The sequence below is a fragment of the Mustela nigripes genome, chromosome 12 (genome assembly GCF_022355385.1).
Source record: "Mustela nigripes isolate SB6536 chromosome 12, MUSNIG.SB6536, whole genome shotgun sequence".
NCBI lineage: Eukaryota > Metazoa > Chordata > Mammalia > Carnivora > Mustelidae > Mustela > Mustela nigripes.
The window spans coordinates 137,690,447-137,712,884 of record NC_081568.1 but is presented as its reverse complement, the minus strand read 5'-3'; the positions used below and the strand labels follow the sequence as shown (position 1 = coordinate 137,712,884).

General features: G+C 42.4%; 1 protein-coding gene across 1 annotated transcript in view; it reads left to right on the top strand.

Annotated features, from left to right (window-relative positions):
* The window catches only part of LOC132028030 (zinc finger protein 474-like), a 56,342-nt gene extending 39,739 nt beyond the window's left edge, over positions 1–16,603 (top strand). Inside the window, exons 3-4 of the mRNA XM_059416685.1 lie at positions 12,992–13,172; positions 16,063–16,603. Coding sequence (XP_059272668.1) covers positions 12,992–13,172; positions 16,063–16,214 — 333 coding nt within the window. The 3' untranslated portion in view covers positions 16,215–16,603. The remainder of the gene's footprint in view (positions 1–12,991; positions 13,173–16,062) is intronic.
* Positions 16,604–22,438: the final 5,835 nt, after the last annotated feature.

The window sequence follows — 22,438 nt, the reverse complement described above, 5'->3', positions numbered from 1 at the left end:
TCCAAGTAACGCATGAAGCATGTTCCTTAGAGGAAAAAGGCAGGCATTTTATTTACATACATTTTTGGCCATAAAATGACATCTTTTCCATTTTGATGTGGTTGCTTCGGCACAGCCCCACTTAAATGACCTCCTCAAAAGGAACAGGCCAACAGCTTTCATGACGGCAAAGAAATCCAGCAAACGTCTGCTTCCCAGTGCACAAACGTGGGAGGCTTCGTCTGTTCTCTAGTGGCCTTCTAGAACCAAAGCTCTCAGGACTGTCTCTCTCTCTTTCCTCTTGAGGGGAATGAACCGAGAGATGATAACTGTAGGCTGCAAGGGGGTCAAGGACATAGCCAAAGGAAATGCAAAGGCATGGATAGTTTGAAGCAAAGAACGCCTTTGGATATCCCTGACATCACCTGCGGAAAGTGACTGAACTGACCTGTGTCCTTTGTGCACTCTCTCTCTCTCTGACTCTCTCTTTCTCTCTCTCTCTCTCTCACACACACACACTCATATACTTAAGGACTTCGAAGTTCCTTTTACTAGAAGATAGAAACTGGCATGAGTGATGTTCTCAACAGACCAGATGCCACACATATGGGCACGGGGGAATAGCCCTACTTTCAAACTACTCATCCCTGCCCCAGAGCAAGGGCCTGACAGTCTAGAATTGGACTTTCCTGAATGAAATTATATGTGAATGGGGTTGCTGCTCCCCAGTGCATTGTCCCTCTTAAAAATGTTGATGTTCAGGGTGGGGGGGTACTCAATAAAATGTTTTCTAATTCTCTCTAGTTCTTTTTCTTTTTTCATTTTTCTTCCGTGATATTTTTTTTTCTCTTTTCAAGAATTTCTTGGGAGACAAATTAAAAGCGTGCAAACCTAGACATCTTAACAATAGTCTCTAGTGCCCGGCAAACGTCGCTCTAAAATACATCATTTGATTCTGTGATTTCCTCTGATGGGGTGTACTGCTGACTTGAAATTGACTGCAATCCGTGGTCACCACAAAGCAAAGTGCTCCCCCAAACGAGGTCTGCGTGAGTGGTTTTTAACCTTTACTGAGGAATGAAAGACAAACAATAAACTACGTTCATGAAACTCACGCAACTCAATGGGTTTTGACAGTTTTATATACCTGTTACATCACCACCGTAATCAAGACACAGAACATTTTCATCACCCCGAAGATTCCTTATACCCTTCATTCTTGCTTCTACCTCCTGGAGACCCCTGATTTGATTTTTAAGCACCACAGCTTCGTGCGGATTTTCTCTCCCTGGAATCCGGCAGCAATGGGCTCTTCATGTCTCATGGCTCATGAGATATCAGCCTCATGGCTCTGAGGGCTATCCACAGTGGTACAAACAACAGTGGTACTTATTGCTAAGTCCATGCCATGGCAGTGTGATACTTTATCTATTTACAGGTGTTTTCAGTTGCCTTATTTTTTTTCTTAAAAAATTTTTTTATTATGTTCAGTTAGCCAGCTTATACTAATACTAATATTAGTATAATAATACTATACTAATATATCATTAGTTTTTGATGTAGTGCTCAACGATTCATTAGCTGCATATAACACCCAGTGCTCATCACAACATGTGCCTTACTGCTTTTATTATCACTTAAGAATGCTTTCTACTTCAGGGAAGGCAAAATCTTTCTGCGTTTTCTCAACAAGAAAGAAATCAAGACGGTTTAATCTGTGACAAGTATCAAATGCCCCAACGTGAGCCATGCCTTCATCTGATTCTGCCTCAAAAGGATGAGGTCCTCATCCTTACACTCAGGTCTCAGTACAATCAAGACACTTTTCATTACTTTTCTCATTGCCCTCCCTCTGTCTGACATCCCAAACAGCACTGTGTCTTAGTTGTGGCTGATGCCACTCAGTTGGCAGAGAAAGTACTGGCTGCAGGTCTCTTCTGTCCAATCATGCCCCAGCGCCTGAGGCGTGGCTAGCTTCTTGTGGCAGGCAGGTGGAGTCTGGGGTCAGGACCAAAGTGGAAAGGTGGCAGGATGCTTTGAAGAGGTGCCAAGCTTTCAGTGTGCCTATTTTGAATAGACTGGTCCTTGCTCTCATACTCTCTCTAATCAGTCTTCATGACCGACTTTAACGTGCTCAAATTAACTGACTACAGTAATATTAAACAGTTGTTGAACAGTTCTACCTATTCAACAGCCCACTTTACTAGCTTCTGGCCAAAACCCTTCCTTCCTTCCTTCCTATGGCAGGCTCCTGTGGGGCTCTGTCTATCATGGCACTTAACCAATTTTTCCTTCTAATTGAACAAGTAGTTGATATGCTAGTCTCCATTACTAAAGAAAGCTAAGGATTGGCACGCCACATAACCTCCAGCACAGGAAGATGCTATCCTCCATTTAAACATTTATTGCTGGAAGGAGCAGATGAGTAAAGTCATGAAGGTAGGAAAAGTTGAGGACTGTTGGCTCTAGCTTCAGGTCTGGTGTTGAGTTTGGTGTGGCTAGTAGACCTGTTTCATAGGTCTAAGGTTGGCATGAGTGAAATCAACATGAAATGTTGGCCTTTCTTCTGTAGCCACGGAAAACCACAGAAATTCTGGATACCACATCAGACACACCAAGTCTGCACAAAACATAGTCAAGTGCAGAGACGAGAGTGGGGGACCTGGGAGGCTGAAAATTCTATGTTGATTTGTCAGTCCAGCCACAATTGGACAACAGAGGACCCAGGGGATGGTTCAATCCATCCATCCCCCCAGATTATCTCTTTGGCTGCCACTTTTCAGCATAAGATGGCTAATACCATACGGTCCCACTTAGCTATTTCTGAAATCATACTTTGGCTAACGCTACCAGATCAGACAACCGAGGCTGAAAAAAATGAAAATATCTGGAAGTGCTGTATTTAGATTATCTTAGGTGGAAACAAACTCATGCTAAATTCTGTCTTCAGATTTTTTTTTTCCAGGCCTTTTTATCACTTTTTAAAGTAATGGAGTAAAATTCTAGGGCTTCAATTAAGTTATGTCATATAAACATGTGACTGATGTATGTCCAACTATGAACGGCTGACAAAATAAAATGGTACTATTGGAATAATGTAATTTAAAATACTGTAAATATTTTCATTTTGCATTACAGTTTTATTTTATGCTATGCAAAACTACTCATTTATAACATTAATTCTAGGTCCAGTTACTAACTGATGACAACAACACTAGATTGGATTATATACACAGGCTTGATTATACCATCTTTTATCAGTTATTTAAGGAATGTTCAGAAAGTGTGTTGGACTCTACTTGATTTTTCCATTTAGGACTAATTGGATTACCTAATTCCAACTGAAGTTTTGACCCTGGAGTTGATATTCTTCTTATTTTATTATTCTTATAAAAATGACACATGTTTATTATAAAAAAATTAAAGCCACTAGTAAAGTACAAACGTTGGCATAAAAATTGTTCCAAGCTCCTTTTTGTTTGACCTAAGTGATTATTATTCCAGGAATCTCTCTCTGTGCACAAACATATATAAATAAACAGGCACGCAGATGTTTTCATGGGACTAAGGTAGTCATGACTAAGTTATTAATACAGATATTAGTAAAGGAAAAAATAGAGATACTATATTTAATTTTACTTGATTTTGACAGAAAGAAACCAAAGAGATGGTGATGGTATTGCTGAATTTCAGATAAATATTTCTTCACTAAAGAATATTCATTTTTAGGGTGCCTGGGTGGCTCAGTGGGTTAAAGCCTCTGCTTTCAGCTCAGGTCATGATCTCAGGGTCCTGGAATCAAGGCCCACATCGGGCTCTTTGCTCAGCAGGGAGCCTGCCTCCCCCCCTCTCTCTGCCTGCCTCTCTACCTACTTGTGATCCCTCTCTCTGTGTCAAATAAATAAATAAAATCTTTAAAAAAATATTCATTTTTAAAGGACCCGCTGCAGTTAAAAAACAAAGATAATACCAGATTTGGAAAAAAACGTGTAACTCTGGGTTTCAATTTTATACTGTTTGAAGTGGCTATTTGTCATGACAGTAAAGAATTTAGTATCGTTAACATCTTGGCCCCTCTCCTTCCTTTCTCAATTTTTGGTAAGTATTTTTATATGTTGAGGAATGTTCTTTTCTTCATTCTCTTCTCAAACCCCCAATTTCCAAGGTCAAAGCCAGTCTTAGAGTCATGGCTTTGAGATTTCTGAGCTTGTTTGGTCGTTTCATCTCTTGATTGCTTCTGTTTTATTAAATCATGTTTTCCAAAAGGGATCAGAAGTAGAGTGATTACATAATTTGTTAACCAAATGGGGGCATCTTAGAGAATTCAAGAAGGAGCTATTGTTAATTGTCAAGACAACCGGCATCACAGGGACTGTTTTAGGCAAAGCAGGACTGAAGATCATCCTAAAGCCAGACATGGTGTATCTCATAAGTTCTTGCTTCAACTCAGCCCTTTTTTGAGGCATTTTGAGGCATTAAATGGTGCCAAATGGTTCCTCACACAAAGAAGCATCTATTGGGGGGAATAAAAAAGGTTTGCTTCGACTAAAGGCCCAAGAGCTCACTTCCTGGGGGTAATGGTTGGGCTTTACAGAGTCCACCAGTTGTTCAAAATCATACCCCTAATTCTTTATCCATGGAAATTATTATTCTGGAGAGATGGCCATATAACTCATTAGATCTTCAAAGGGGTCTATTGCCCCCACGAGCATCACTAATCTCTATTTCACCACAAATCTCCAAAAAGCTACCTTGCTGGGTTGGTTATGTTCCCCTAATGTAGGAATGATATCACACAAATATAATTTCACATTATCATTACTTAGTTTTTGTTGTGGGATTAGCATAAGGAAGGACAAAATGTAGAGTTTTTCTGATCTTTTGCAAAATTGCTAGTAATGACTTTGATTATACTTATCAGTATCTCTTTCGTTACTTACCATTAGGCATATGTCTCCCCCTCAACCAGTTGTTCTACTTCCTTCTACAAGCTCTATTGCAACTGAGTTGTGCTGTTTACTGGGTTTCCTTTCAGCCTGAACTGTCAGGGAGATCACTGGGAGCTGTTGGAAGCTTTTGAAATAGATTTCCTAGTCTAGGATTTTAGGACCTTTTTCCATTCTTCTTCTGTTAATACCTTGTTTCATGCCAAAACACGCACCTTGTTGGTCCTTGTTCTGTTTCTATCGCTTAGATGGTGGTATTCCACAGCTATTTATATTTTATTTTATTTTAATCTTATTTTAATTCTAGGGTAGTTAACCTACAGTATTACATTAGTTTCAAGTGTACATTATAGAGATTCGGCATTTCCCTACATTACCCAGTGCTCATGATGACAAGAACGCTCTTTAATCCCTATCACCGATTTCATGATGAAATCGATTTCACCCATGCCCTTCCGCTCTGGTAACCATCAATGTGTTCTCTAGGGTTAAGAGTCTGTTTCTTGGCTTGTCTCTGTCTCTTTTTTCCCTTGCTCTTTTGTTTTGTTTCTTAAATTTCACTTATGAGTGAAATCACAGGGTATTTCTCTTTCTCTAACCGACTTCACTGAGTGTTATGATCTCTAGCTCCCTCCATGTCACTGCAAATGGCAAGATTTCATTCTTTGTGATGGCTGAGTAATGTTCTATTGTATATACTATACGAGTTTTTATCCATTTGTCTATTAATGGGCATCTGGGCTTCTTTCATAGTGTGACTTCTGTAGATAATGCTGCTAAACATCGGGGTGCATGTACTGAACTAGAGTGTTTGTATTCTTTGGATAAATACCCAGTAGCACAATTTCTGTGCCATAGAGTAGCTCTATTTTTAACTTCTTGAGGAACCTCCATACTGTTTTTCATGGTGGCAGCACCAGTTTGCATTCCCACCAACAGTGTAAGAGGGTTCCCCCTGGGGTTCCCTGGGTGGCTTAGTGGGTTAAAGCCTCTGCCTTCAGCTCAGGTCATGATCCCAGGGTCCTGGGGTTGAGCCCCACATCGGGCTCTCTACCTGGCAGGGAGCCTGCTTCCTCCTCTCTCTCTGCCCGCCTCTCTGCCTACTTGTGATCTCTGTCAAATAAATAAAATCTTAAAAAAAAAAAGAGAGAGAGGGTTCCCCTTTCTCTGCATCCTCACCAACATTTGTTGTGATTGCTACTTATTTTAAACTATAAAAGTAATACGTGGATGACCAGTCATTCCCCCACAGTGACTCAGGAAAGTTGTTAAATGTCCACTTTCCTTTGCCATGCACAGTCCTGGCCCGAAAGATGAAACATGAAGTGTTCTCAGTAGAGAAAAGACATAGCAAAAAGAAGAAGAAAAAAAAAACACTGCATGGAAAATAAAATGATAATGCCAATGGTAGCCAGCAAAATGATTGGAAACATATGAAAGTTAGTGGATTCAAGTTAAAAGAAATACACACATGCGAAAGCTTTCCCTGAAGGGCTCGATGCCCTCTGTCCATCTCCAGCCTTAGTAGACTTTCTCAGGAAATCAGGAAGCAAAAGCAAATTTGTGATGAGCCCTTAATAAACTTCCTCCCTCCTTTCCCCACCATAAAACAATTCCACAGAATCAGGGATTAACTTCTTAAAAAATTCTTTTACCTTAATGTTAAAAAATTAACACCTCACCCCAAGAATATCTGAAATGTTGACAGGAAAATTGTTGATCTAACCATTTGCTCTGCTGGAACTTTTATCGGCTTCCTCTTTGCCTTCCTTTGATTATGGTTTCCTGGAATCCGTGGTCCTGGAAAGACCCCAGGTAGACAACCCCCGAGCTGCGCCCCGGCAAAGCCTCAGTGTGCCTGCCTGCCTTGCTTAGCTGGGCTGTGTCTTGTCCTGGCACACAGACCCTGTGCCCTTTCTTCTTCCCCTGGGGCGCTGACCGCCCCCCTCTGCGCTCCATCGTCCCCCCACCCCCAACCAGCTCAAAACACCAGAGAAAAGAGGCTGAAGAACAAACTGGTGGGGTGGGGGGGTGGCGGGGACCAGGGGATGGAACTTTTTCCGCTCTCTTTGTAAGTTTCCAACGGACAATGGTGACATTAATGAAAAGTAAAAGAGGTTCTCTTATCTCCCATTCCACCCCGAGGGGATGCATTTTTCTCTTCAGCTGTGTTCTGGGTTGCTTACACTTCTCTGGAGCAGGCTTAGGAGTAAAATGTTAAAACCTAAGAATATGGAGTGTGTTGCAGGTTCAACTACAGTTCAACCACAAATATAGAGCATGGACCAAGCTTTGGAAAATATAATATAGAACATCTTAGCCTTTTTATGGTATTAATTTTCTCCCACATCCCTTTAAGTTATTTTGTGCCTATCATCTGTCCTCTGGATCTGCCTGTTTTCTTCTAATTTTTCCTTCCAAAAGAAACCTGACAATGTGACATGAACGTCTCCATTAATGACCCGTGCCATTTATCCGGCTTGTATGCTTGGTTAAATACTGGATTTGGCTCATACTTTCCATATGGAATATTAATATTCATTATTCGCAAAGTAAAAAGGCGAGCTTCTCATATTAAACTTTAAAAAGCCTGTATTTAATTAATCTTCAAGTAAATGAATCTGTAAAAAATAGTAAGAAACTAATGGATATTTTGAAAATTACTGCTTCTGCTTTAGCCTTTCTCTTAGGTCTCAAATTTGCCAGATATTTTTAAAGTCACTTTTCAGACATTAGATCCTGTTACACAGCAAATAAAAAGAAGACTAAACGCGATGTAGGCATTTTTTGATGAATGTAGTTTACTGGCATACTTCAGCATAGAATAATAGAAGAAAAATATTCTACTTCAAATAATGTGCTTTTTAAAAAATGATACTTTGGGGGCTCCGGGGAGGCTCAGTCCGTTAAGCATCTGGCTCTTGGTTTTGGCTCAGGTTATGATCTCAGGGTCATGAAATTGAGCCTCAGATTGGGCTCTGCATGGAGCTGAGAGGTTCCTTGTGATTCTCTCTCCCTCTGCCCTTCCCCCCCGTTCTCTTTCTCTCTAATTGATTAATTAATTAATTAATTAAAATATTTTTAAAATTATCCTTTTTTAAATTATCGAAGTCTAGTCAGCATACAATATTATACCATGCTATATTAGTTTCAGGTGTGCAACATAGTGATCGGACAATTCTGTAAATTCCCACTGCTTACCCCAGGCCAGTGTAGTTACTATCTGCCACAATACAATGTTACTACGATATCGCTGACCGTGCTCCCTACCTGTACTTCTCATTCCCATGACTTACGTATTTTATAACTGGGAGTTGGTACCTCCGAATCCCCTTTACCTTATTTCACTCATCCCTCACCCATCTCCCCTCTAGCAAATAACGTGTATCTTTCAGAAAATGGATCATCTCAGGAGTAACGCCATTTTCCGTTTTGCTTGCTGTGTCTTAGTGGCTTTACTCCTCTAGAATCGTCGTTTCGGTTTGGGTATGCAGAAACCAGAAACGTGTTTTCTTCTTACTGTGATTTTGCTCTGTCTCCTCACGCTGCAGGTGTAACCCCCATTCACCTTTGTAAAAAGCTAGTTGCCTCTCAAACATGCACACATTTTATGGTGTCTTATATCCCCAAAGGAAACCACACCATCAATTTAATTTGTTTCTGCTTTCATGTCACCCCGTGCTGCTTACAAACACTGGAAAATGTCTTTTCATTCCACTGAAGTTTTTTTGCAGCTCAACCTAACTGGGTCTTAGTAGTCTTCCCTAATTGAGTCACTATCAGTATTACATTCTCCATGGTGCCAAGAGAATCTCAGTTTGTTTTTGCAAAAACCCCCATAATTTTTGCTGTTCTGTTTCCCAGAATCTGAATCTGTTCGTTCTCTGAAGATGGTTTGCCTCACGGTTAGAAGACTAAAGTCATCCCATAGGAGCTCCTTCTTGTGCCTCACTTCTTTTTTTTAATATTTTTTCTTATTTGACAGATAGAGATCACAAGTAGGCAGAGAGGCAGGCAGAGAGAGAGGAGGAAGCAGGCTCCCTACTGAGCAGAGAGCCCGATGAGGGGCTCGATCCCAGGACCCTGAGATCATGACCTGAGCCGAAGGCAGAGGCTTTAACCCACTGAGCCACCCAAGCGCCCCTGTGCCTCACTTCTTGACAATCGATCTCTCTCTCTTTTTTCTCCTTGTCATCGGAGGCTAACATCTCTAATTACCTCTGAGGATCACATCTCCTCCTACCTCCTCTGAGACATTCCCATACTTAGCCTTCTTCTCTCAGTCCTAACCTGCTCTCTGCCTGAGATACCTCTACCCCGAAAACAACAACCAAACAGAGCTTTTTTTTTTTTTTCTTAAGATTTATTTATTTTAGAGAGAAAGAGAGAGCAGGGGAGAGGAGCGGAAAGAGAGAAAGAATCTCAAGCAGATCCTTGCTAAAAGCAGAGCCTGATGTGGGGCTCGATCTCATGATCCTGAGATAAGGTCCTGAACAGAAACTGGGAGTCAGAGGCTTAACTAACTTTGCCACCCAGGTGTCCCCAAAACAGATCTTTCTTCAACTCTACTTATGTCTCAAATTTCCCTTCTGCAAACTTTTTGAAAGTATATTTCTCTTTTCCTTGATCTTAACTTTAAACAGTTTCGTTTTTATCCTTATCCCTCCATTGGAGCTCAACTCTGAAAACTCACTGGTACATAATCTGTCGGCAACCAAATCTAGCGACTTTTCTCAAGACCCCATTACTCCCTGTGGCACTGCACAGAAGCAATGACACCGCCTTTCTGGAAACCAGAAGTGTTTCCAGAATTCTGAACTGAATCTTTTGTCTCCATGCCCTGTTTCTTTAATTACGAACTTGAACCTTTGTCTTTCCAGGCTGTGACTTCCTTTGCCCAATCTCTTTGTTGTAGATATTCTCTCAGGACTTTCCCTCCGTACATACTCTATCTGCTCCTTTTCTGGAAATTTTCATGGTTTTAGACATCGTCTCTGTGTGCATAGCTCTGAAACCCATGAATTCTAAATGACAGGCCTCTATTTGCTGTTTTGGCTGGACTTATGTTTGAGTTCTACTATGATATCAAATGCAACAGGTCCAGAACAGATTCCACTTTTTTCCTCCTTCCCTAACCTGCCTTTCCAGGTTTCCCCTTTTCCTCAAGTGACATCGCCAACTGATGTTCTCTTAGATCCGTGATTTCTGTGGATGCTCAAGTTTTCGTAGATATGCTGCCAGCACAGCCCTTTGAGATACATTATTGCCAAACTAATTTTCGAGAAATGCAATTATAGGTCATTCCCCTGCTGAATAGCTTCCTACCACTTAGAAAACAAATCCAGATCTTAGTATGGCATTCATGGTTGTTGATAACATGCCTGAAGCCAAACTATCTGATGATAGTTCTCAAGACCACACTTATCACTGGGCAACTATTTCTTATTATTAATGTAAGTATTTTATATTGGTTGCTCTTTTCTCTACTCATCAGGTTCCTGTCCCTGAGACTCTGCTCATGCTGCTTCCTGTCTCCAACACCTTTTGTGATCCAAACTCCACGCATTCTTCAAATGCTACTTCCTTCAGGCTTCCCTGATCTTTACAACTGGAAGAAACATTTGCAACCTTTGCATTTCATTTATGTGTTACTAATAGAGCCATACTCACCTTCTTCTGCTTAGTGTTTACATGAAACTTCTTCCCCATCCTACTGCTTGTAATCTGATTGTGTCTTTATTCATACAACATGTTTCTTGTAAACAATATATAGTTGGGTTTTTCATCTATAGCTTTTTCTTTAATCTAGTTTGTCAATCCATACCTTTTAATTATATTCTTTAGTCTGTTTATATTTACTGCAATTATTGATATATTTAAGTGTCAATCTATCACTTTAGTGGTTTTTTTTTTTTAAAGATTTCTTATTTATTTATTTATTTGACAGACAGAGATCACAAGTAGGCAGAGGGGCAAGCACAGAGAGAGAGAGGGAAGCAGGCTCCCTGCTGAGCAGAGAGCCCAATGCGGGGCTCTATCCCAGGACCTTGGGACCATGACCTGAACCAAAGGCAGAGGCTTTAACCCACTGAGCCACCCAGGCACGCCTATCACCTTAGTGTTTTAATTCTATTCCTCTTGTCCTTGTTTGTTTGTTGGTTGGTTGATTCCTTCTTTCCTATCTTTCTCTGACAAGTGGTTAACTTACCTTTTTTTCCCTGATATTCTATGTCCCATGTTGAATTTTTTTTTTTTAAGATTTTATTTATTTATTTGACAGAGAAAAAGAGATCACAACTCTCTTTTTGAGAGGCAGGCCGAGAGGGGGAAGCAGGCTACCCGCCGAGCAGAGAGCCTGATGCAGGGCTCTATCCCAGGACCCTGAGATCATGACCTGAGCCGAAGGGAGAGGCTTAACCCACTGAGCCACCAGGCACCCCCCGCCATGTTGAATTTTTAGTTCTGCCTCTTTGCATGTGCTTGTGGTTTGTGATTACTGTAGAGATTAAAATTTGCACGTTTAACATATCACAGTCTGTGTTTAAAAGATTAGTTTCAGAAAAAATCTAAGAATTCTGTGACCATCTATTTCCAGTGTTCAGTCCTTGCTTTAGGTAAGCTGAAAGCACTATAGGCTTTAAACTCCCCCAGTGGTAAGACACCCCTGCCTTGTACTTACAAGGCTCTTCCCTGTTCTCCTGCTGCACCCTTGGGCTGCTGCAGACCCTTCATGCACACAACACAGAGGAAGTCGCCCCCACCCCCCACCTTTAGTTCCCACCCTTCCCATCAGCAGTAGATTGTTCTTATCCGGTACCCTGTGCAAGGTCTAATTCTCCAGCTCTACCTTCAGATTTAGGCAGGACCTGCATTCTTGAATTGATGAGGGTCTCTCTGCTTTGTTAGACTGCCACCTCCCACTGCCTTACTGTTCCTGGTGTAAGACATGGTGGGTTGGAGGGCTTATGTAGCTAGTTCCTGCATGCCTGCCTTCCCTAGGGTTCTCACTCAGCTGTTCTGCCTTTTCTCTGTGGCAGACACCTGCTGCCTCATACTCACATAAGGTTACAGCTTGGGAGATATTCTTTTGGTCGGGCTGATGCACTCTCAAACTCAGGTGGTCCTTCTAGTTCATTGAGGTACTTTGAAACTTTGATTCTCCAACACACTAAGAACTTATAGTTCCAGAAGTTATCTGATTTGTTCTTATTGCTTAGGTGGGAGCAATCTTTTTTTGTCACTTTCTATACCCTGGGCAGAAGCAGAAACTCCCTATTCCATTTTATCCTTCACTCTTCCATAGATTTAGTTCTCTCAGAAACAAATGCTAAGAAAAAAAAACTCGAGTTCAAGCAGTTCATTGGGGAGGTGACCCCAGGAAACCCCAGTAAAGTAGAGGGAGGAAGACAGGGAAGAGAAGGAAGTCTGTATAGGGTGGCAATGAGCAGGGGAGGTGCAGTCCCGCTCTTGGAACACTGCATGGAATCAGCCTGATTGGTGAAGTGGCCATTATCGAGCAACTCCCACTTGTGAAAGATGAGCTGCCCTGCCTGTGGGTGGCGCCTGTTCCAGGTCAAAAAGACCTAGAATCACAGGAAGTTTTTCAGGTGAGGGAATGTGGGACGGTACACAGTGTCTCCTCTAGACTCTCCAATGACACTTATGACTTTACTTCTCAGGAATATTGGCCTACTAGAGCCTGATGTTATTGAAAAGATGATTCATACCTAATTAATTTCCATAGTCTCCTAGCAGGGAGAATGGCCAGAAGATAAGTAAGCAAGAATTATTAAATGAGAAAACACATTTTATTAAGTACCAATCTGTAGAATTCTGGTCATCTCTTTTTAATTTCTTATCGTCCTCCCAAACCCACACCCTCTCCCCCACTCCCAACCACTCAGATGACGTGGTTTATTCTCTTAATCGCCAAAAATATTTCAGTTTCCCTGACTGGTTGGAATTTTAAAAACTGTGATTATCTAGCTAATGTGAATGTATTATAATTTTAAAGTGTTATTTCTACACTTGCACTTTGTCTAACAGATATTTTATATTCCCTGTAGCCAACAATGATAAGGCGTCCACCAACAGTTATCTGCTACATTTGTGGTCGTGAATATGGAACAAAGTCTATCGCCATCCACGAACCACAATGTCTGAAAAAGTGGCATAATGAAAACAACTTGTTACCAAAAGAGTTAAGGAGACCCGAACCTAAAAAACCAGAAGTCAGGACCATTACTGGTAAGTTTTTGAAAAAAAGAGAAAAGAAGAAAAGACTTAAGTGTGTAAGGGAGACTTTTCTCTCCAAACTTATTAGAGGAGAGGTATTCCTTTCTTACTTATTCAAACAACTGAAATCAGCAACATTTACTGTCTTGATTACAACCAAATAGGAAAAACAGTTCTAGAATGCCTGACCAAAGGGCCTCAGACGCTAAGACGTAAAGCCACTATTGTCAAAACTGGGCAAGGAAGGAGACCCACTGGCACTCCCTGTATTTCCCAAAAGCTACTTTCATGTATTATCAAACTTCATACTTAAGAAGCACAAAGCTTAAAAAATCTTAGAGGGCACCTAGAGACACGTTTTCAAATATGACTATGACTTGGTGTTCACAGAGCAGCATAGCAGACTCACAGTTTGCAGGGTCCACCAGCCAGGGTGCAAAATGAATAAATTGGTCCACATGTGACAAAAGAGAGGGTGGGGACCATGGTGAGTGGGAGAATGCTGACTCTCTCTAAAGGAGATCACTGCTACCTGCTTCCTGCTGTTACCTTTAAGAAATTTATTCCCATGTGGGCATATTTTTTTAAAAAGATTTTATTTACTTATTTGACAGAGAGAGATCATAAGCAGGCAGAGAGGCAGGCGGGCCAAGCAGAGAGCCTGACGTCGGGCTCCACCCTAGGACCCTGAGAACACAACCTGAGCCGAAGGCAGAAGCTTACCCCACTGAGCCACGCAGGCGCCCCTCCATGTGGGCATATTTTTGCTAACACAAAGGAAACTGGAAATCCAGAAATTGATATGCAATGCCCAGATCTTCCAAATTTTGCAATTAATACTTCGTACAGCACGGCGTACGCCAAATGAAACCCTGTAAACTGCTGTGTGCGGCCTCTTTATGGAGCCTTTGTTTGCTCGTTTGGGGCGAGAACAAAGTAGTTCAGAAAATGTTTGCCAGACCAACTCAGCCTCGCTCATCTTATTTCTACTGTCATCACTTCCTCAGCAGATCCCCTCAAAGGAAAATCATTCTTGGTTTTAAGAAAGTTACCATTCAATTCATTAATCCTCTTTCTGTAACTGTAGATTTGCCTAACTAGAGGGTACCTCCAAGTCATTCAGTATCAATGAGTCCAGAGCACTCTTGTCAGAAATGTGACACAGAAGAGTTCTCTAACTTCCACAGAGTGGAATCTAGGTTGCCATGATAAAGTTCTAGAGGCTGCCAGGACCTGACTCTTCACAGTCCTTGCCAACAGTAGGAGAACCCATCATTCAGGTGGGAAAAGTGTTCAAGGTGAACACATCCATCCATGAAATGAGAGCATTTGCCCACAAAGACGTGGTTTACCGCACTGAAACTCTCTTCCTAGCAATTCTGTGTGGTGTTAAAAATCTGTTCTCTTCACTTCTGACTTTATCACGTTCTCTGCACAAGTCTAGAAGAGGAGAGAGAAACGACTGGTTTGAAGGCCCTCAGGGGTTCCATAGTCTGTTACTGGCCCCAGATGGAAATGGTGGGACCTATCCCTGTACTTCCCTGCAGTCGTCCTCTGGGTGCCATGCTGTTTTTGTTTCTGAAGGTGTCCTTTCCTCTCGAGGCTGAGAGAATTCCCATTCCCACCCTATGGACTTCCTGTGGTCATGGGGTCCAGACAACCCTTCCTCCAGATCCAAAGTCAAAGCCCTACTCAAAAACTTTTAGTAATGCGATGAATCCTCCCCAGTGAGACCCAACGGGTACTCTGGAATTTTTGAATCCATGTTACATCGTATGAGTAAGGAGAAAGTCCGTGCCATTCCCTTTTCAGTAGTTTTCAAAGCTCTCAAAATACACGTTCGTATCCTGCGTGGAAAGAGATACTGGGTTTGTCTGAAGGAGAAAAAACGAAGTTCTGCTGGAGTTTAACTTCCCGTGGAGTAAAATCAAGAACATGAGGAGTAGCAGGATAGGAATCTCAAGTTTGCTATGCTTGTGTGAACCATTAGGAGGGAGTCACAGGAGAATTGCCTGGGCTTTAATGAAGAAATGTTTGATGTGAAAATGATAAAAAGAAAAGTATGCAATTTAGGTTTGAGTGCCTGGCTACACTTAGGGGGGCCTATTTTGGGCGATTCGAAGACACAGTCAATTTAATGTACTAAAGCCATTCTATTTAAATAAGGTTTATTAAAGCTAAATCCCACACTGTTTTTCTAAAATAAAGCCATATGCCTTTTCTCCTATGCTCTGCCAATGACGATTATACATCTCTCAGATGTCTTGGTTGTTTTCTTAAGGACACTTCTTTTCGTCAGATTAACTATTCTGTTTGCATTCTTTGCTTTAATTATTTAAAGAGTCTCTGAGTTTATGGCCATGACGAGAAGATACATTTTTAGGATATTATTCATCCTAAATTCACCCCGAACTGTCAGTTTTGGCCTTTCAGAACATTCCACTGAAGGATTACAGAAGAGGAAAACACAAATGCATGTTCTTTTCCCTTTGTAAGTTTATATTTAGAGTCAATTGAAAGAAGGCCAAAAGTTGTATTTACAAGATAATAATGTGTAAGCAAAGATGTTAATAATTAGTGAAGAATGCATATCATAACACATAAAACCATGTCTTCCCCTTTTTAAAATCCAAGGAGTAAAAAGTCTCTGGTTCATAGCTAACTTTTTACTCAACTCTTGAAAGAGGGAGTGGTACTTTTTTTTTTTTTTTTGGCAAAAGTAGTATGATTTGTCTAAACCCTCAGTCAACAGGTATTTCCTGAAAATATTTTCCATAAAAAGTAGGGTATAGTTGTCCAGAATAAAAACTAATCCATGTTTTACCATTTTTCTTTTTCTTTTCTTTCTGTTCTTATTCTTTCTTTCTTTCTTTCTTTTTTTTTTTCTTCTTTAACTTTCCAGCCAAAGGTTTCTATGATCTTGATGCCTTAAATGAAGCTGCTTGGACCAGTGCCCTGAGCCAGTTGGTTCCCTGTAATATTTGTGGGCGTACCTTCCTGCCAGACAGACTGATTGTTCACCAACGATCCTGTAAACCAAAAGCCGCCAAGTAAAGCCCTCTCCCAGCACAAGTGTTACAGGACTTAGATTCTTCTGAGAGAGATCGGGGTATGGAGAGACGGAGGGAAAGGGGGTAAAGCAAGGAAACAAGAAACCCTGGAGACCACTGGAGGTTGTCTAGAGCGGGAAGCCTGCTCAGGGTTCTTGTGGCAGGAGCGTGACCATGACCGTGACGTGGTGGGCCATCGCTCTGCATTTGCTGAGCAGCTGCGTGCTTGCGCGCAGACACACGGTGGTGAAGGGAAGGGAGGGCTCGTCACACTCCGTGGGGCAGAGTTACAAGTGGGCTGCAACTCCTCAGGGCTGGCATTTTTGTCTCCAGGAAATTTCAGAGCCAACTGTTGCTGTTTTTCTTCCCTTCTCTTCTTCCTGAGCAGGATTTTTGAATTTCACAATAAGGCCTATTATTTTTCAGGGAACAAGAGGGTTCAGGTGGTGATTTCAGGCAACTCCTTGGTCTCCAGAAAAACTGGATTCCTTCCCACCCTTGTGCTCTCTGAAATAAGGTGCCACTCCCTGTTTCCTCCAACCCAGGGAAACGCTCTTAATTGAGCTGTTGATTGGGAATCTTCTTTTCTCTATAAAATCATTGCATAGCAAAGACTTTCAAAAAAGAGCTAAGGGGTTAAAGTACTAGGATCATGTCTAACTCCTACTCCCTTACCAAGAGCGGGAAATGCTACAGAGAAATTTCAGAATTGATGCCAGCCTCATATGTCAGAAAACTGCCACAGTGTGATTCATCACATGGGTGGGTGGAGGTTAGCGCTTCCCTCCTATAGGAGAAGTCCAGAGAGTTCTCTGTGGCCTCAGAGAGGCTTATAGGTGTTTTATTGTTGAGCTCTAAAAGCCTGCCAGGAAGTTCTATGCCTCCCCACCCACTGCCCGGGCAATGGCTTGTGCAACTGCTCTGTATTTTAGACCTTGAATGTGCATTCATAGAGGTGGGGCTCTCCTGGGAGGAGGCCAGGGTCAGGAGGTGCTCTGCCCAGGAAATTCTGCTCCCCTGGACGGCACTGCATTGCCTGGACTCCTGGCAGTTTTGCTTGTGGTCTTTGTTCATTTTATGGCTGAAGTTCAGAACCATCCAGGATCCACTGGGTTGCTGCAGACCTTGAATTCATGACCTAACACAGCACAGTCAGCTCCAAATTATACAAGCAAAATGTGTTGGACCTAATATTTTAGTCCCACATCTCCAATTAGAAGAGGTTAGGTTATGTTGATTGCACTAATCAGTCGTTATTATTTTGTTTTGTTTTTGTCACAAAGGAAGAAGAGATTAACTTTTAAAATAGTCTTTAGGTACCCTCAAAGAAGATTATCCTCTTGAGAAAGACATAGCATCTAACACCCTGTTGATAGTTTAGTTCTTCATTTCACTAGCACGGTTGACAATATCTAATACCGGAGTTAGTGTACCGTCAATCAGCCTCTGTGCTTAGAGCCCCTTAGACTGCCATGCGAATAAATCTCACATCAGGCTAGGAGGAGAGGTGGCACTAATTATTTTATTCTTTATTTTATGTCTCAGGAATGGTATTTAAATAGATAACAAGCTAACTCGAGGTCACACTGGGCTTGAGTAGAGGGATGGACTAGGAAGCAAACTCGTGACTCCCGGAATCCCAGATTCCCTCAGGTACCCGTGCTATCTGTATGCTACATCTCATCACAGGTTCAATGGACCATGCAAACAAATGATCCGCCACGTGTGATTTTTTTCTTTTTCTTTTTTTTTTGTACCCAGCACTAAGTAACTAAGGCAAGTAGGGATTTTAGGATGCTTGTTGTTTGCCTGCCCGTTAGGGTTTCTCTTAAACAGAAAAGGTGAAAACCCAAGTTTGCACAGTTCTTTCAAAAGCCACCCTGCCTTCCGCAGATGTTGAGCAGTCCAGTGGGGAAATACACTGAAAATGCTGACCTCAACTTTGAAATGGGTTGCCAATTGGGGTCCTAACAAGACATTCTGATAGCCATTCTTTCAAAGCATGACCAAAAAAAAAAAAAAAAAAAAAAAAAAAAAAAATTCCAAGTCAACTACTCCTCTGTAGGCATTACTAGGTCTGTGAGTCCTTGGAGAGGGAAAGGAACGGGTCTTGCAGGAATCGTCACTTCCTCAGGGAATGGTGAATTTCCTGGACACGGGTCACAGGACTGCGGGGGGTGGGGGGGCTAGCTGGCGTGCAAGTGTTGCGTTGAATTACAGTAGGAACGACAACAGTCAGAGAGTTCCTGTCTATCAGCAAAGGTAAGTCCTCAGAACCTCCGCAGGGACAGGAAGGAGCTCGCCTGTTCTCTGCCAGCGGCTCTCCCGCCAATTAATTCACTTCTGTGCCGATATTTGTACCGTGAGAAGAAAATAATCTAACAGTCGTTGGCACCTCCGTGAGCCATGAATTTGAACCTAGCCGTGGTCCCGGTAGATACTCTCCTAGATGATGACAGGCAGACCCTAGATGAAGGTACTTGGAGCTCCTAGGCTCCCACGTCCACTCCCAGCCAGGCAGTTTCTGGTGTAGGCTGCGTGATTATTAGAGGCATGGATAACACTGCACTACCCTCCTCCGCGGCTCCACTAACTGGGGCTGCAAGATTCTCCTCTAGAAGGGGAGTGGGGTGGGGAAGGGAGTAACCAGGTGCGGGGTTGCGGGAGCTAATGAGAGCAGATGTGATGAGCATTGGGTGTTACAGGCACCTGATGAATCGCTAAACTCTACCTCTGAAACGAATAATACACTCTGTGTTCATTAATGGAATTTAAATTAAGAAATAATAAAAGTTTAGGAATTTAAAAAAAATCCCCTCTAGTTAAGGTTACAGGAAGGGTTTCAGGATTTCTGGATGCTCAGTTGCATCTTCCATTCGCATCACAGTTGGAGGGGGTGTCCTCTCAGCAGGGAACACTGGGGACCCTGACAAGCAAGTCCTATCAGGGGTGTGGAGAGGAGGGATCTCCTGCTGTGAGTCCTGGTGAAGTGCAAATCTGTTAAGAGCTCCATTAGAGGGACTCTCCACGAAGCCTCCTCAGAATATTTTCTGACACCCAAGTATTTCTAACTGGGGTCTCAGGGCTGGCTTCTGGAAGACATTGCTTTGGCCTGAGGAATCCTGACCCCTGTCTGTTTGTGGAAAAAGAAGCTCTTGTGGCTCTGGACAGGCAGACTCATTTGCAGAGCAGAGGAGAGAGAGAGAGAGAGAGAAAGTGAGAGAGCAGGTATCCAATGTGTCTCCCTCCTGAGAACAGCCCTGGGTCTTTCTGTATTTGTTCCCTTCTGACATTAGTAGCCTTTCTTCTCTGCCCTTATCTGAACTAACTTGTGTGGCTTTAATACTGTATCAGGTCAGGGCTGAAAGTTCAGGCCCATTCTTTCCCACATCCTGAAGGATCCTTTCTTTTCTATGGCGACCGTCCTCCTTCCTTTACCAATTACTACTTTCCTAGTGACCCACCATCGGGCTCATATAAAATGGTGTGTGTCTCCTGCTGGTAGGGCCCGCTGTCTGTGAGCACTGTGATCAGAGCTGAGACAGGAAGTTTTCCTATCCTTGGAGGAAACAGACTCCTTGGAGAAGCAGTCAAGTTTCCAGTGGGGGCCAAACTGGGAGGTAGAGAGAGAATATATCCCAGGACAAATATGCTTTATCGTAAGATGCTATATCTTTATACTTAGGTCTGCTTACATTTTGTTACAAAAATACTTAAATAAACACAACTCATAGGAAAAGTATAATGAAGTCTTATGTTCTCTACACCCAGGAAAACTCTCTTCTTGACATTTCACTGGAGTCAAACTTGAATGGTTTAAATTTTAGCTACTAATTTGGGGGGCAAAAGAACATAGGACAAAACACGGGGCAAAAAGAATATTTTGGGAGCTGTTGAGAACATAGGATTCCAGGGTACCTTTGACAACACCTTTCAGTTCTACTTATGGGAACATGAGATCAAGCAAGCCATGGATATCAACTTCAACTTCAAATGTGATTCAAAAAAAAAAAAAAAGTGAAATAAGAAGGGAAGGGGGTTGGTCAAAGAGGCAGCGGCAGAAGAAGGATCCATCATCCCATTGCTGGCAGAGATGTACGTAACTCTGTGTAAGGACCAGAGAGACGTCTTCAGGGGCTAAGTGTGGCCCCAGCCAACAGCCAGCGAGGAAACTGGAACCTCAGTCCTACAAGACACATTCCTGGATTTTATCAGCAACCTCAATGAGCAGGGAAACCAATTCTCCCCAGGAGCTTCCAGGAGAAAATGCTGCCCTGCCCATCCTGTGTTTTTATCTGGGGAATCCAGGGTTGAACTCCTGTCCTTAAGAGCCGTAAGAAAACAAAGGTGCAAAAAAAAAATGCATTGCTCAAGCCAACACGTTTGCAGTGATTTATTTTGGCAGCCACAGATGACGAATAGAAGTAACCAGGTGGCGTAGGCTAAGACCAGTGTAACTACCAGGAAGAGCCACAGTGCTCACATCTGTGAGGGACACCAGCCACCACCATGGCTGGCCTCAGGGAGAGGAGAACACAACCAAATTTGGCCAAGGCAGATTGCCCAAGGAAACGGGCTCCAAGATTTACCACCCTTGAATACACAGGTGTTTCACAACATATCATCATCTGGATGCACATTTTTAATGTTCTGTTTCATCACTGTTAATTTTAATGTCCTGTGAATATTTGGGGGGGGTGAAGACTTTTATATTAGTAACATATAATGTATTTTTTGGTTTCGGGGTACAGGTCTGTGAATCATCAGTCTTGCACAATTCACAGCACTCACCATAGCACCTACCCTCCCCAGTGTCCATCACCCAACCACTCCTTCCCTCCAACCCCAGCCCCCAAGCAATCCTGTTTGTTTCCAGAGATTAAGAATCTCTTATGGTTTGTCTCCCCCTCTGGTTTCATCTTGTTTCATTTTTTTCCTCTCTTCCCCTATGATCCTGTTAATATGTTTTTTTAAAGATTTTATTTATTTATTTGACAGAGAGAAATCACAAGTAGATGGAGAGGCAGGCAGAGAGAAAGAGAGAGAGGGAAGCAGGCTCCCTGCTCAGCAGGGAGCCTGATGCGGGACTCGATCCCAGGACCCTGAGATCATGACCTGAGCCAAAGGCAGCGGCTTAACCCACTGAGCCACCCAGGCGCCCGATCCTGTTAATATTTTTAACCATGAAACTGATTGTCATACACACACAGTTGTTTTAAAACTAATCATGTGGATAGATGTCACTGAATTATTGGTCACTGAGTTTGGTGCCCATAACCCCAATGGCCTGGCTCTGCCCACCTGCCTGTCTGTTCCATGAACCAGGGAGAGAAAATAACTTCATCATCTGAAATGGTTGCTCTCGTTAGAGGAATCTCTAAGGAAGGTCTTGACTGAAAAACAGCTGAAACATCCAAACCCTGAAAGGGCACGTATGGTCACGTTTGAACAAATCCCAAAGTTCGCTGATGACTTTCCACAGGGCTCCCCTGAGAGCTGTGGGCAGGTCTAAAAGGTGGGCTGAGCCATCAAAATCACTCACTTAAAATACAGGGCAAGGGTTGACAACTGATCTGGGACCGGTATTCAGCCAAAATTATTGAGTAAGACGTTTGCCTTCAATGCCTTCCTCTCCCTTCGTTGAAACTTCTGGTTCTCTCTCAAGGCTTCTCCAGGATCTTATTTATGGTCCCACATCCCATCTACTGCCTCCTAGGCTTCTGTGTCCACTGGAGCGAAAAATCAAGGACTCCATGCTCCAGATATCCCTCAAGCTCTTCTTCAACCATCTGCCCTTCGACTTAACGGCCTGTGTCCCTTCCACAACTTTTCACTAGATGTTTCTGTAGAAAGTTGACAAAGTCATCTCTGCAATGGGCTAATGAAAGGGAATGGTTTTATGTACTCTTTCAGGTGATGTAGTTTTTAAAAAATTTTAATTCCAGTGCAGGTAACATCAGGGGATGTAATTTTTTTTTTAAATATGAAAAAGAGTATTTATTTATTTATTTATTTTAATCTTTTATTTTTTATAAACGTATGTTTTTATCCCCAGGGGTACAGGTCTGTGAATCACCAGGTTTACACACTTCACAGCACTCACCAAAGCACATAATGTACTCCCCAATGTCCATAATCCCACCCCCTTCTCCCAAACCCCCTCCCCCCAGCAACCCTCAGTTTGTTTTGTGAGATTAAGAGTCACTTATGGTTTGTCTCCCTCCCAAC